Source organism: Guyanagaster necrorhizus (genome assembly GCF_019112545.1).
Source record: "Guyanagaster necrorhizus MCA 3950 unplaced genomic scaffold BT62scaffold_5, whole genome shotgun sequence".
In the NCBI taxonomy this organism is placed as follows: Eukaryota; Fungi; Basidiomycota; class Agaricomycetes; order Agaricales; family Physalacriaceae; genus Guyanagaster; species Guyanagaster necrorhizus.
The window spans coordinates 1,680,665-1,694,290 of NW_025064884.1; the positions used below are offsets into that span (position 1 = coordinate 1,680,665).

Sequence of the window (13,626 nt, forward strand, 5' to 3'; positions counted from 1 at the left end):
CGTACCTTGTCGCCGTCGGCAAAGCTGGAGCCAGCTTTGTCCACGAAAACATTCATGTTTTTCCCGTTGATCGTCGGGATTGTCGGCAAACAAACGTGAGAATGAGTTTCCACGTGTAGACAAGGCTGATTTCTTCATTACCACACCACTGTTTTCATCACAGTCGAGCCTTTCCATTACCCCGCCAGGATCGCGTATCTGAAGGTCGTCAGGTACATAGGATGTGGTATTATGGTGAGTTCATCTTGTTCTAGTATCATTTGACCTGCCCACCGTGAAGTAGGGACGCTACGCGTTTTCTTCTATGGTCTTTAAATATGTTGTACCGGGAACTTTGGCATTGTGCTCCGGCCATCGTCACTTGGTCCCACTGCATCAGCATCGTCTGGCTTGAAGATACATGAGAAAATTTTTCGAAGTGCTGAGTGCAGAATGAGATTCATTATGCAGCATGCTGGTGAGTCGCCTTGCTTTATGTCTGTTGCTTTATGTCCAAAATCATCTAGTTTATACTTTTGCCGTCTTATGACGCGTGCCCAACCGTGTTAGGGGAAGTTTAAGCACTACTTGCTCACCATGGTCCGTGATACGAGTCGAAGCATTGGGACGAGCATTTGAAGGCGTATTGTGTTATTCATGGTAAGACACCTTGGCCCTCCTTTCTTTTTTTCACCTTGCTCCTCGGCCTCAGGATCGGGCGTTGATACGTCGAATCGAGACCTGACGGGGAACGGTGTTGGCTTGCTTGATTCCATTTATAGATACCGAAGTCAATTCTATTTGTCAATAGAGCGCCGACGACGGTCCGCTGAAGAAGTCACTGAACGCCATGACTCTCTGTTCATGGTCAGCTGTACCAGCACCTGAGGTTCTTCTCCTTCTCAATGATGGCATCGGTGTTATTCGCGTATGTCATTTCAAACCAAGTGCAGCGACACCAGTAACTGACCCCCAGTCCCACAAGATGAACGTTCTCGTCGTCTGGACAACGCTTATTGCGATTTTCAAGTTTTCTTCTGCTTTACCCAGTTACCCGGTCGTCGGCTTGGACTTGCATCTGCTGTTTGACAACACGGCCGCTTCACCCAATGGCTCGGCCGATTTTGATGGAAAGGGGGCGTCGTTTGATAGTGGCTTTTTGCCGACGGGTCCATGGGTGTATGACAACATCGAGGTGGGTTTCATGTCCTTGACCCTTGCATGACCCAAATTCGTATTAATGGCTTGAATCATAGTATGCGCTTCCTTCGGAATGGGGTACATCCAACGACAACGTCATAGCCGATGGACAAATCCTGTACTTGGATGAACCTACGTTCCTTCATGAGCTCCACTTTCTCTTTGCAGGTGACGCCGATTCAGGTAGTCCTGTATTCGTTCATCAAATTGCTGTCGGGCACTGATCTCCCCTGGGTCAGGAACAACTGAGTTTGGAAGCGTCTTCACGCTTACATTCACTGACAACTCTACGCAAGACGTTGAACGTAGGTTCTCCTCTTGTGCGTATGGATTGGCTAACCCCAAAGACACTACAGTTATTACGTGGAACTGGTGGAAGTGGCCGGTCATCAATAATGGCGTCATCCACACGTAGGAAGCTTCTCTTTTGCATATGGTTCTCGTCTGATATTGTCATCAGACCATACCACTACGAGTCTGGGGGAGCGCTGAAGAACGAAAACATGACAGACATCTTCCAGTGGTCCACTGCGACACCGTCAGAACTCGCCGTGACCAGCATCACGTTTCCAAGCATTGCAGACGACAACAGAGCGCACATTTTCGCGATGGCCATCTCGCCTTCAGTGACTCCTGCAGAGGCCTCAGAGCCCGCGTTGGCCATACGAAGAGCTCGGTTCACCACCCTTTGGGAAGCCGTAAACGGCACCCGTGCCCAAGTTGTGGAGGTCACGGTAGCGAATATGCTCCCGACGCGTCTTTTGTCTGCGGAGACATCTCTTCTTTCGAAGCATGTGGTTTCCGTGTCTGGTTCTGGCGTCGAAACATTAGTTCCAGGTATTGTCAATCGACTGGTGCCAGGCGATCAGGTCACAGTCGAAGTTTTGGTGTCGGGAAGTCGTGCAGATGGGAGTGCTGCTGTTACGATCGAGGATCCAAATGGCGATATTGTGGGGACTTCTTCGGGATGGCTCACAATCCCGTTGGTTGAATATTGGACTCCAGACGCTGACATTTTAAGGACTCATGAAACACCATCCTGGGTAAGCGAATTTGCTTCGGAAGACGTTTTGTGTATTAACCAGCATGGGATAGTGGAATCGAGCAAAGTTCGGTATCTTGTGAGTATTCTAGTCTTCGCTCTGATTCGCGCATCCTAATATCAATGCTATCAGCATTCATTGGGGGTTGTATAGTGTTCCGGCATTCGCACCTCCCTCCTCCTATGCGGAGTGGTATGAGTAAGACTCTTTTTCATGATGACCGTTTGTTGATACTCATTAATTCGTGTACGTAGTTGGTACTTGCACAAGGACCCTGGTCCCAGCAACCCCACATGGGTGTATCATTTGGACAAATACGGAGAAGTAGATCCGACTTGTGGTTTTACTCGCAGAGCATTTTACTAACTCCTGCGATAGGATATCGTTTATGATGATTTCATGGTCAACTTTACTGCATCAAAATTCAACGCCAGTGAATGGCTCGATCTTATAGATGACGCTGGTGCCAAATACTTCGTCTTGGTCACTGTATGAATCCTGTATCGCTGATGCTCTAGTGCGCATTCATACTAAGATTTGTTATTAGAAACATCATGACGGCTTCGCCTTATGGGATACATCTACGACGAACCGGACGTCAGTCGCACTTGGGCCCAAACGCGACTTGGTGAGAGAATTGCTCGAAACGTCAAAGGCGGAGAAACCTCATCTCCATCGAGGAACGTACCTTTCTTTGCCGGAGTGGTGGGTTGCATTACATTCATTTTTATTTCATCTTAAAACCGACATCTAGGTTCAATCCGGACTACGCAAAGTACGGTTTTGATATGTGGCCCGGAGGGCTTGCTCACAATGCGTTTAATTCGTCTGAACTTGAGCCGTACACCGGGCGTTTAGAGATTAATGACTATCTTGTTGATTTGCAGCTGCCTCAAATGTTGGAACTGGTAACGACGTACGAGTCTGAGATCATGGTGAGAGGGCCTCTTTTATTACTTCAGAGAAGAGGTGTCTGATCTCTTGAATAGTGGTGCGACATTGGTGGGCCCAACAAAGCGCTAGAATTTGCCTCAGAGTTCTATAACAACGCGCTGGCTAATGACCGGCAAGTAACTATGAACAACCGTGGGTTCTATTCCGTAGTGGGCTGGTTAGTGCTAACCGCGCATCTGACAGGATGCGGGGCTGTACCGGATTTTGAGACACCAGAGTACTCGACGTTTAGCGCGATCCAGCCACGAGCATGGGAGAGCAGCGAAGGGATGGACCCCTTCAGTTATGGATTGAACCTGCAGACCAATGATAGCCAATACAAGAACGCGACGACGATCATACATTCGCTCGTGGATATCATCTCAAAAAACGGGAACTAGTATGGAAGATCCGTGTCATAGAGATGTGATGTTAAGATTGACCTTGCGTCCGCAGCCTCCTTGATATCGGACCTACCGCGGAAGGCGAGATCATCCCGATCATGCAAACCAACCTTTTGGATACCGGACGTTGGCTTAAATATTCCGGCCGATGCGTTTATGATACCGTAGGTATTCTGAGCTCTAACTAAATGCTGTCAGGCATTTAATGTTCTTGCTCCCACAGAAATTTTGGTTCCAAGGTTCCCAAGACACGGGTTCGAGTCCTGATGTGCGATTCTTGACTACACCTGGCACGTTCTGCATCGTGGTTCTCTCTCAGCCAGAGGACGGGAAGATTGTCATCGAGAAACGTCTTCCGTTGCTCCCTGGGGACGAGATGGTTCTTTTGGGACCGGATTCAGATATCGCTGTGGCGTGGTCAATGGACGGGGCAAGTGGACAGTTGACGATTGACGTAGTAAATATGGAAATTTTCGAGTATGCATGGGCGTTTGAAGTACGCTATAAAGTGGAGTGATATTTTGTATTCCTTTCGTGCTTGTTACAAGCTAAATGGCAACTTTTTTCTTCATGATGTCTTGCGTGGGGAAATGCTGGTCTTGCCTCTCAGCGACGCTTGCTTACGATCCTGAACTCTTTACTTTGTTTCTTCCTGATGACCATCAATGGATGGTGCAAAGGGTACAAACCCCTTACATTATTCCGGACATATCTCATCCTCAAGGCAAGGGATGGGATCACGGAACGGGCGCCTAGTGATGGTCGTAAAGGACCTGGTTGAATATTGGAAGAGTTCATATGATTGGCGAAGAGTGGAAAAGAGGCTGAATTCTACAATCAACATGTTCACGGTCGAACTGGAAGAGGCTGGCTAGACAATTGACCTGCATTTTGTGCACCACTGAAGTACTCGTCCAAACGCCATACCTCTTACCTTTGTGCATGGCTGGCCGGGTAGTTTCTTGGAAGTATGTGCAACTTCTTGGTGTATATTACCATTCTCGTTCTCGTGTCTCTGTGCGTACTAGGTGGAAGGCATCCTCAAGCTTCTAACAGAGCCAGATGATCCCGAACAACAAGCATTTTTCCATGTAGTCGCACCCAGTATCCAGTATTCCGGGCTTCGCGTTTTCCCACCGAGAGTAAGAGCACCCATTTACTTTGCTTGCACTAATTGGCTCACAATTTCTTGAGGCTCTTGGATTCTCTGTGGCCCGCATCGCGTCTATGTTCAAAAAGTTGATGGATGTCTTAGGGTAGGTATCCCCACTTCGTCGCCCAAGGCGGGGACTGGGGTGCGTCAGTTATTCATTCGCTCGCTTGCTCTTCAATTCCCACAGTCGTGCATAGGTATCCACACCAACTTTATCCAAGCCTTCCCCCCGTCCCCCCTGTAGTACCCTCTCATCTTACTCTGGCTCATGCTCGGATGGCTGACGCCGAGCGAGAAAAGGCGGACGGATCGAATGCAAACAGTGGTTCCAATCGGAGGTGGGGCTATACGCTCATTCAGGGGACCAAGCCGCAAACCGTTTCTTATGGCTTGCTGGATTCTCCCGTAGGGATGCTAGCTTGGCTGTATGAAAAAGCTCCACGGCGTCGGGAGTCAAGTGGGACAAAGAAGTCGTTATTACCAGGACCATGATGTACAATTCTATCCGGAAACGCCGGTCATGCTAGACTCTACAAGGGAAGCAAAGCATGCAGACTGTACGACACGAGGTTATGGATAAAAAGATTACCAAGGATGTCGCTGTTGGAGTTCAGTGCGTTTGAATTTGACATGGCGTATATTTCCAAAGTGGTGGGCGGATACTGCTGTCTGCAGAGAAAATCGTGGCTTGGCGAGAAGATATTATTGGGGGACATTTACCTGGCTCTAGAATGCAGTGACATTTTGGCAGACGACAATGTTAGGGTGTTTTTGTACGACAGATTCAGGGAAAAGAATGTGTTGTTTTAATTGAGGCGGGTAATTAAGGGTGGCATAACGAAGCTATCTACGGTATTATTTCTACTGTAACTATCGGTTACGCGTAAAAAGCCACACCCCGCTTTATAGAATACTTCTGCTTGACTCACGCTGCGTTAAGAGGAACGGTATAAAACCTCCGTGTCTACTATCTGGTGGCGGTGCCCCAAAGCCACGGATGTAATCGCTGTGAATCTCCGCAGGATCATCGATGGCGTGCCTTTTGGAGATTCTCCGTCCCGAAACTGCGTACCTGGCTATGTCGAGAAACTGGGGAACCCTCCGTCGAAGAATCAAGGTGCCATTTACATGGATGAATTCCAGATATGCAAAAGAAATAAAGCTGCAGCTGATCTCTACTACACTCGTTGTTTTGGCGTTCTTTCCTGTGGGCAACGATTATATCTTCGGCGATCCCCGCATACCGTGGAACGATCCGTAGGGTGTGAGAACTCCAAAAGAAGATGATGCAAGCGCTTTCTCTTCCGGTGCCGGTATATCTGCAGGGTCGGCCTCACCTCTAGTAACGCATTTATGAGACGGCACCCCTGGATAAGTCATAATCCCAAATCCGTTGACAATCATAAGATCACGGTTAGAATCTGAAGGGTCGTGAGTGTATGCAGATTTCCCAAGTGAATATCGTAGTAGCGAGATATAGAACCTTCCGCTTGTCGATGGTCGATGTCGGATCTGAATCGTTCATTAGGGCATATAGTTCCTCATGTACCTGAGGCAGGATGTGTTCAAACTGGTATGGTCAACGGTCTCTTCGGGAGCGAGATGATTACCTTTGACCTCTGGAAACTCGAAGTAAACAGGATACTCAGGCATAGAGTCCGAGAAGGGTATATATTTGTTCTCTTGTAGTTGCGTAAGATTGAAAGATCGACATTCTTTCGTGCACGAGTCAGAGACTCATGTAGCCATCGAGGTCGTACACCCTGAAGGAGTTCAACGATTGTAGGTTCAATTTTCGTCCATACCGAGTTTTGATGTAGGCGCAGTCCGACTGTAGGGTAAATTGTAATGGCTTCACGCACTACGATCAGTCAAATGGCAAGCTTGGTTCACATCAAGTTCGGTCGGGTCATGCAACGCTTTCAAGTAGTAGTAGTACATGTATTTCGACTTCTCTTCCTTACTTTCCCTGATGTACATCTTTCACGTTATATCTTCAAACTTTGAGGTTCAAAGGCGAGACCTCGTCGCACCGAGCAACACAGTCCAAGAACATGTTGAAAAATCCATCCACCTATGCAGGGAAAATGTGGTCAGTACTCTGGTTTTGGGGAAATTTTAAACCACTCACGTTGACTGTCTCAGCGACCAAACAATTTTTCCCTGTCGCGCCCCATGAATCATCAGTCTTTTGGTATTTCCACGTATCGACAATGGTCTGTCCACTAGAATGTGCGCCCGTGAGCTCGACATCAACTCGGAATCGAGATGCAGTGAAGAGCTCGGGATGGGCGGCATACGCAATCGTCAGCGCGTCGTGCATCGGGGGACCGTCCAGAAAGCCGAACGTCGACTTGTATGACTCTGCAAAATATCCAATAAGAGTCGAAAGGGTGTACCGGAGGTTTGTCGCAGGCTTAGGCAACGGCGAGTCCGGCCCTACGGCAGCCGCAGGCGATAGGAGCTTGCTTATAATATCCTTGGTCGCGATGACCGTGTGGGTGACGTTGATAGGGATCATGACTGTACGGATGGGCGCGTTCAGAACGATCTGAGCTGCGTGAGCTACATGAAATTAAAAAAAACGTCAGATAAAATAGACGCGTCGAATTGAAAGACGCTTACGGTCGCACATGACGTTATATTCTATCCCACCCGTTAGAAACACCATTGTGTAATGATCAAATAAAAATCATACTTACCAGCAACAGCCGCGCGATTTCCGAGACCGACACCTCCACCCATGAACACGAATTCCTCGACGGCGTCCAACAAGTCGTGATACACCGAGATGAAGTTCGCGATGTTGGTCATGGGACCGCTCGAGATGATGATGACTTTCTCCAAGCCGGACCCTTCGATCCACACCTTCTTGACGGCTTGGGAAATACCCTCGAGGGCCCGAGCGACAGAACCATCGGGATTCTTGGCTATCAAAGAGAGGACGGCAGGGTCGGTCCCAGATGCTAATCCCACGACGCCTCCCAAGCCATCGGGACCGTGGATCTCTGCATCATGCTGCACAGACTTCAGGAGGGGCTTGGGCGCGCCCGGGTACACACGAATATCAGGCCTCGCGCCGAACGCCAACAAACACCTTGCAGCGTTGATGGCGGTCAGATCGCTCGGGGCATTTCCGTGAGTCTGGAAAAATTCGAATTATCAGCATCTAAACCTCGAACGATGACTATCCGAACAAACGTACCGTAGAGATCCCTAGTAATTCAATTTGAGGACTCTGAAGGGCGAGGAGGATGGCAATTGCATCATCGTGACCCTTTCAGGGGTAATTGAGTAATCGTGGTAACGGCGGGTGAATTTGAGGGGGGGACCGGAACTCACCGGATCGACGTCGAGCCATACTTTCTTCCTGTAATTGACCATTGTCCTGGTAGCTGGTTGTACTAGTAGGAGAGAGTGGGGGGTTCAGTTGAACCTGAGGCTAAAGCCCAAGCTTTATCTATAGTTTTCGCGTTCGCAGCACGTGCTAGATTTAGGGCAGGCTCAAAGGTTGATAACATTTATCGGATTTGTCCTATATTTGTCGTCCGGACAGGCGCGCCCAAGTTGGATTATCTGGGGAAGAGTCGAATCTTTAGAAAGCACAGTACCGAAGAGAAGTAACTTCGCGAGGAAGACATAGCATGATGGAAAGCTAAGATAGTCGGTTCTGAAAGATTGATCATGTAGGGGGGAGGATTGGTTATCAAAACACGAGCCCGTGCCATCAAAAACCGCCAAGGTATCAGAAGAAACGATTTTATTGTTGAACAGTAAACGAAGTCCAATTTGTTAAAAAATAGGGAAAAATATGCTAATGATGCAGAGCGTCTCTTAATACCTCTGTCGTGTATGTAGTTCTCCCTCCATCTCATGAATAATCCTTGAACCCTGTCTCTCGACTAGGTACGACCGTCCAATAGCCATTTGGAAGCGCCACGGCACATAGCGCTATCAAGGTTATGACTCGTGTCGTGGAATGAGGCTCAAGCTGCTAGCTAGTCGATGCGAAAACGTAACACGATTAGTGGATATTGTCCGACTAACTACTGCGATAGAAGCAGCTCAGATAGAAGACGTACTGAAAGATTTCAGCGCCAAAAGATCAGCTGGGTACCTTTGCTCTGACTAGAAGTGTTATCCGTATCGATTACATCTTGAGGTGACGCGATCGAAGTACGCCGTGGTATTGAACCTGGTCCAATGACATAGGAAGCAGATAGTACCGAGAGATTGAAGACATATGACCCAGTTATTGAATCCCTCGAACCCATCGTCAATTTTATGTACCAATCGTACATGAGATCGTGACCCATGTCCCAGGTCACTGGCTAGTGATTCTACCGGAGATTTCTTCAGGTGTAGGACCCTTATATATTAAGGAAGCCAATGGGATCTTAGGCGCCGTTACCTACATAATTGTCTGGATGGTACCTGCTCGGACTCAAAAGGCGCGTCAACAAGGTACACTCATCAGAAGGTTGCGTGAATATCAGGGTTCCTGCTATTGGTGGAGTAGACTAGAGCCACCGCACCTTTAAATAAAAAGTGTATAAATATATTTAAGCTTCCAATAACTCAGCTATGTACACCTTTCGAAGCGTTATCGGTATCGATTATATTTTGAGATGACTATCGAAGTCCAACGTAACAGATATTTCGACAACGAGTCGTAGTCTTTCTGCCGCTGCAGAAACACTAGCTCTTGAGTCTAGCCAAGGTCTACGAGTTTGTTGTGGACACTTGTTGTACAATAATTAGCATCGAGGAGGGGGCTAAAAGACACAGAACTCACGTCTGGCTGATCTTTAGGATCTGCTGGTCAATGGTGTAACATTTGGTCCAAACAAGACATTCTCTGCGCGCTAGTTTATAACACGATGAACACAACGTTCGCTATCCTTGAACAAATTGGAATACACCTTACTTGTTCTATGTCTCTTGCCATCGCCGACTGTCGTGATTTGAATAATTCTTTCTCTTGCGGATTGTCGATAAACTCGAACTGATTAGCAAGGTCATGAAAAATCCTGCCGAAGAATATGTTTGCGTCTGGTGGCTCTAGTGCAAGTCAGCCTAAGTTTCGTGGGGACTATCGGGAGCTTACTTTTGTCGATCTGCAACGGAAGCATACCGGCCAGCATGACGCTCACCAGCATATCCTTCCATTTGTGTCAAGGTGCATCCACATCCATGATTCAATGCGAGATGGTTATGACACTGCGTGGTGGTCAGAAGTCGAGCATCACTACGACTTATGTACGTACTGTTTGTGCCAACATCTGTTACACAAACGCTTTCGAAAGCACCACTCGATAATATAGACTACTCGCGCAAACAACTAACGGTGAATTGAGCGTTCGAATCATGGAGCAAACGAGGAAGATATACGTGGCACTGTGGATTAAAAACTAGGTTCACCCAAGCCGGTTCGGTCATGCCAGGAAATGGATCCGGCAAATCGAGAACATTGGCGAGGGATGCTCCCCAACAGGAGAGCGATGAAGGGTGCATAATGAGTCTTCTGAAATTCCGGGTTGATCGCGCCAGGCGGAGAATGTCATAGGGAAGCAAATGTCCGAATATCTAGAGAACAGGTTAGCATAAGGGTCCTAATCAAAAAAAGCTCAATGGCACACCTCCAGTAAATATCTGGTGACATATCAATCAAGCCTTTTAGCGCTCCTTTTCTCCCTCCTCGAATGACCTTCTGGCGAGCACCGTGGTCGCCGCCCTGGTCTCGCGTCGTTTATTCGGGGCAGAACGCGTCGACATCGTAATTAATTCTTACAAGATGCCATGTAATATTTACGAATGGCTTGTGTAGGATGCCAACGTACCACAAGTGAAGACGCACCTCGCGTCGAACGTGATGGTAGGAGAAGAATAATTTCCGATTACGGCAGGACCCGACGCGAAAGCCGACGGACGGCCGAGCAGTAAGTACCGTAAATCACAATAAAACCAAAATAAATCATTCATTTTTCAATATTTGCTCTAAATTGCACCTGGAAGGCCCATGCATGCTGTATATCCTCTAAGTCTGCTTTAAATAAATTTACCTGTAGCTTTATTAACAAAAGACCAAAAGAACTGGAAGGGTTCATGAGATATATTTCATCCTCAGAAACAGTTAGCAGTCGTGATTGCCAACTAGCTCGCATTTGGTAGGAGTCACAAAGAGATGGCAGTGACACAAAAGATGTTTGGAGTAGCTATAAACCGTGCCGATGTTGATCCCGTCGAGACGACGTGTAGATGTCTGGTAAACCAGTAATTCTGCAGAGTTGTGTCAACGACTGAGAACAAGGGATGCAAAAGACTCACTGTGGCAAATACACATTTCCCGGCATATTTCAGCCGTTCTCCCGTGCGCAGAAGGCTCCTTTGCGTCGGAGCGATGATTTCTCCTTCCGCCGTCGACATAAAGAAGGTTAAGCTAAGTCCACGAAATCTCGTCTCAAGAAATCATTGACAAGTTGTCGTTCCTTGACGCTATCAACCAGAATATGAACGATATACGTGGCATTCTTGTACGAGCTAGGGTTGGCAGCAAGATTAAGACCATAGCTTGAGGACCCACCCACCTTGCTGGCCTCCCAATTTTTGGTCTGAACGGCACCAATTGTAGTCATGTCAAAATCAGGCGTGGCAGCAGAGCCTGACAACCCGGGTTCTCAACACCAAGAATAGACATACTTGATACATATACTTACCGTTATTGATTGCGATTTGCCGACCTTATGCGAACGCGTTTTTATAAAATTCGGCAATGAGTTCAAGGGACCCGTTTAGACCTCTGATGTCACACCACTACACCATACAGTCATTTAGGTAGTGAATAATAGGTACCCCGGTACATATATGGTCTCTCCTTCTTGGCGGTGTCAAGAAGTTCGGCAATGAGATATGGTACTGACTGTGACCAGAACAAAGTATTTAGGGTAAAGCCACGAGGTACCGCTATATGACGGTATAATACTTACGGTCCCGTAAGTTACTAAATGATGGCTCCGCATTGGGTGATTCCCTCTGGGATCAGTCTGGAGGAACCAGCTGGTTTATCTTCCAGCGATGGTAAGGGTTGTAGAGGAACTTGGCTTACCCGTATGATTCTGCATAATTAGATAGTAATTAGATAGAGTAGCCTAACGTTTCAAATTAACATAAACACCACCACTCCTTGAATGTACTCCTACCAAAGCAGGAGCACTGTGGATATTACAGTGAATGCTACCCACTATTCATTAGCCAATATCTTGAAATGAATGTCGCAGAATCACAAGATAGCATACTTAGCTCAGTTCCACTGCTTTAGGTTCAGTGTCATGTAGCACCAGATACTCCTCGCCCACGTCGGGGTTTCATGCGTGAACATGTGTATCTGCAGTCCAGTGCTCGACCAATGGTATTGACGGCCAGCCCGAAGATACACCAATCATACGAGCATGGGAGTCTCTAATGTTAATGTTTCGCGGATCCACCGTCCTGTGCACCCAATATAAAGACGTTCACAGAAACAATCCCTGGGGACCAGTCGATGGACGACGCCAGAATAGAGCGTTTTGAGACTAGAACCGCTAACACATATGTAGTGCCTGGCTTTGAGGGATGTCCCTGTGGTCCGCAGAAAAAAAAAGTTGCTCGTCGGATAGATAATGTCAGTTTTACATCCACCACATCAGGAGAAGGAACTATTGATGGAGAGATGGACATGGCGAGCAGATGCAATCTGTATGCTGTGTTAATCGATGGCAGGGTAATACTTTGAAGAGCGTGCTCCGATGAGACCGGGCTTGACCTTTGAAAAATGTGGCTTGAACTTCGGTTCTTTTCTATACCTTTTTGGAAATAATATGGCCCGCCAAAACTGTTTGATCTCTGGGTCATCGCCAACAATATAGAGCATGGACTGAAGGTTTCAAAAGATACAGCGCGTAAGAATACATAACATCCGTGCTGTACTTATTGAGTTGTCTGTAAATGTAAGAAAGAAGTTGCGCCCTTGCCCACGAATTCGAGTTCCAGGGAAATATCGCGAGATTGATCAAGGAACTGAGATAATGAGTATTCACCACCCGCGTAAACCAAATGCAGTTCTTATGTGAAAGTCGGTTCTGAAAGATTGATCACTTGATTGTCCGTGATGAGACTGTCATTACTTGAGCCCCAGGAGCCTGGCAGATCATACGAGAAGAGAATGAATCTCTAGACGTCGGTCGGGGCTCAAAGACCTACGATTTCGCCGTACTGGCCTGGGGGGGGGATTGGTAATCAAAACACGAGCCCCTGCCATCAAACACCGCCAAGTATCAGAAGAAACGATTTTATTGTTGAACAGCAAACGAAGCTCAACGGGTAGCTCGGAAGAGTCAAAACTTTAGAAAACACAGTACCGAAGAGAAGTAACATCGCGAAGAAGACATAGCATGATGCCAAGCTGGGATAATAGATCCGTTTATAAAGGACAACGCCAGGGAACCTAACACATTATTCACATCCTTGTGCTTTGAGACGTTCAGGTGAGCTATTGATCATCTTCCTTAGATTCGAAGTCGATGTGACACGGTTCCGTTATGGCTTGGAAGTTGGTGTTGATCCAAGCTAAGTAGAAGGAGAATGGGTATTCATCGTTCCTAGCTGCGAGCCTCAGCTTTTTGGATCACTTGCAGCTCCTTGAAGTTCAAATAAATAGCCCATCTAGATATTTTGGGGCGGATAAGAGGAAGCATAAGGAACCGAATCGTCGTTTTCTTGCTGGCATCGTGGGAAAACATTATTCCCCGTGCCCTTCCTTGTTGAGACGCGTTCACGGCCCGAACGTTTGCATCTCTTTCTTTCGACCAGCCTCCAGGACATTGGCAACGAGCAATACGATAACCAAGACCGACGCTAATGCTGTACTTAACCTTAG

General features: G+C 47.4%; 4 protein-coding genes across 4 annotated transcripts; 1 reads left to right on the forward strand and 3 right to left on the reverse strand.

Annotated features, from left to right (window-relative positions):
* Positions 1-964: 964 nt before the first annotated feature.
* Positions 965-4,076, forward strand: BT62DRAFT_886253 (glycoside hydrolase family 29 protein; the record flags this gene model as incomplete). The annotated part of the gene is made up of 15 exons (XM_043182873.1): positions 965-1,174; positions 1,236-1,376; positions 1,430-1,484; positions 1,536-1,590; positions 1,640-2,222; positions 2,275-2,300; positions 2,355-2,420; positions 2,477-2,546; positions 2,601-2,711; positions 2,770-2,927; positions 2,977-3,157; positions 3,212-3,308; positions 3,360-3,555; positions 3,612-3,723; positions 3,783-4,076. The coding sequence occupies 15 exons, from the start codon at positions 965-967 to the stop codon at positions 4,074-4,076; spliced, it is 2,355 nt and encodes a 784-aa protein (XP_043043534.1).
* A 2,542-nt stretch (positions 4,077-6,618) lies between these two features.
* BT62DRAFT_963624 (Inosine/uridine-preferring nucleoside hydrolase) lies at positions 6,619-8,153 on the reverse strand. The gene is made up of 6 exons (XM_043188694.1): positions 8,055-8,153; positions 7,918-7,989; positions 7,415-7,856; positions 7,338-7,358; positions 6,844-7,277; positions 6,619-6,786 (listed from the first exon to the last, which is right to left on the reverse strand). Exons 1-6 carry the CDS (start codon positions 8,094-8,096, stop codon positions 6,709-6,711), a joined length of 1,089 nt encoding a protein of 362 aa, XP_043043535.1. The 5' UTR covers positions 8,097-8,153; the 3' UTR covers positions 6,619-6,708.
* A 1,577-nt stretch (positions 8,154-9,730) lies between these two features.
* Positions 9,731-10,487, reverse strand: BT62DRAFT_1002371 (uncharacterized protein; the record flags this gene model as incomplete). The annotated part of the gene is made up of 6 exons (XM_043176843.1): positions 9,731-9,773; positions 9,820-9,932; positions 9,980-9,994; positions 10,059-10,298; positions 10,352-10,364; positions 10,420-10,487. 6 exons carry the CDS (start codon positions 10,485-10,487, stop codon positions 9,731-9,733), a joined length of 492 nt encoding a protein of 163 aa, XP_043043536.1.
* A 347-nt stretch (positions 10,488-10,834) lies between these two features.
* Positions 10,835-11,347, reverse strand: BT62DRAFT_1050319 (uncharacterized protein; the record flags this gene model as incomplete). The annotated part of the gene is made up of 3 exons (XM_043178516.1): positions 10,835-10,991; positions 11,040-11,151; positions 11,235-11,347. 3 exons carry the CDS (start codon positions 11,345-11,347, stop codon positions 10,887-10,889), a joined length of 330 nt encoding a protein of 109 aa, XP_043043537.1. The 3' UTR covers positions 10,835-10,886.
* Positions 11,348-13,626: the final 2,279 nt, after the last annotated feature.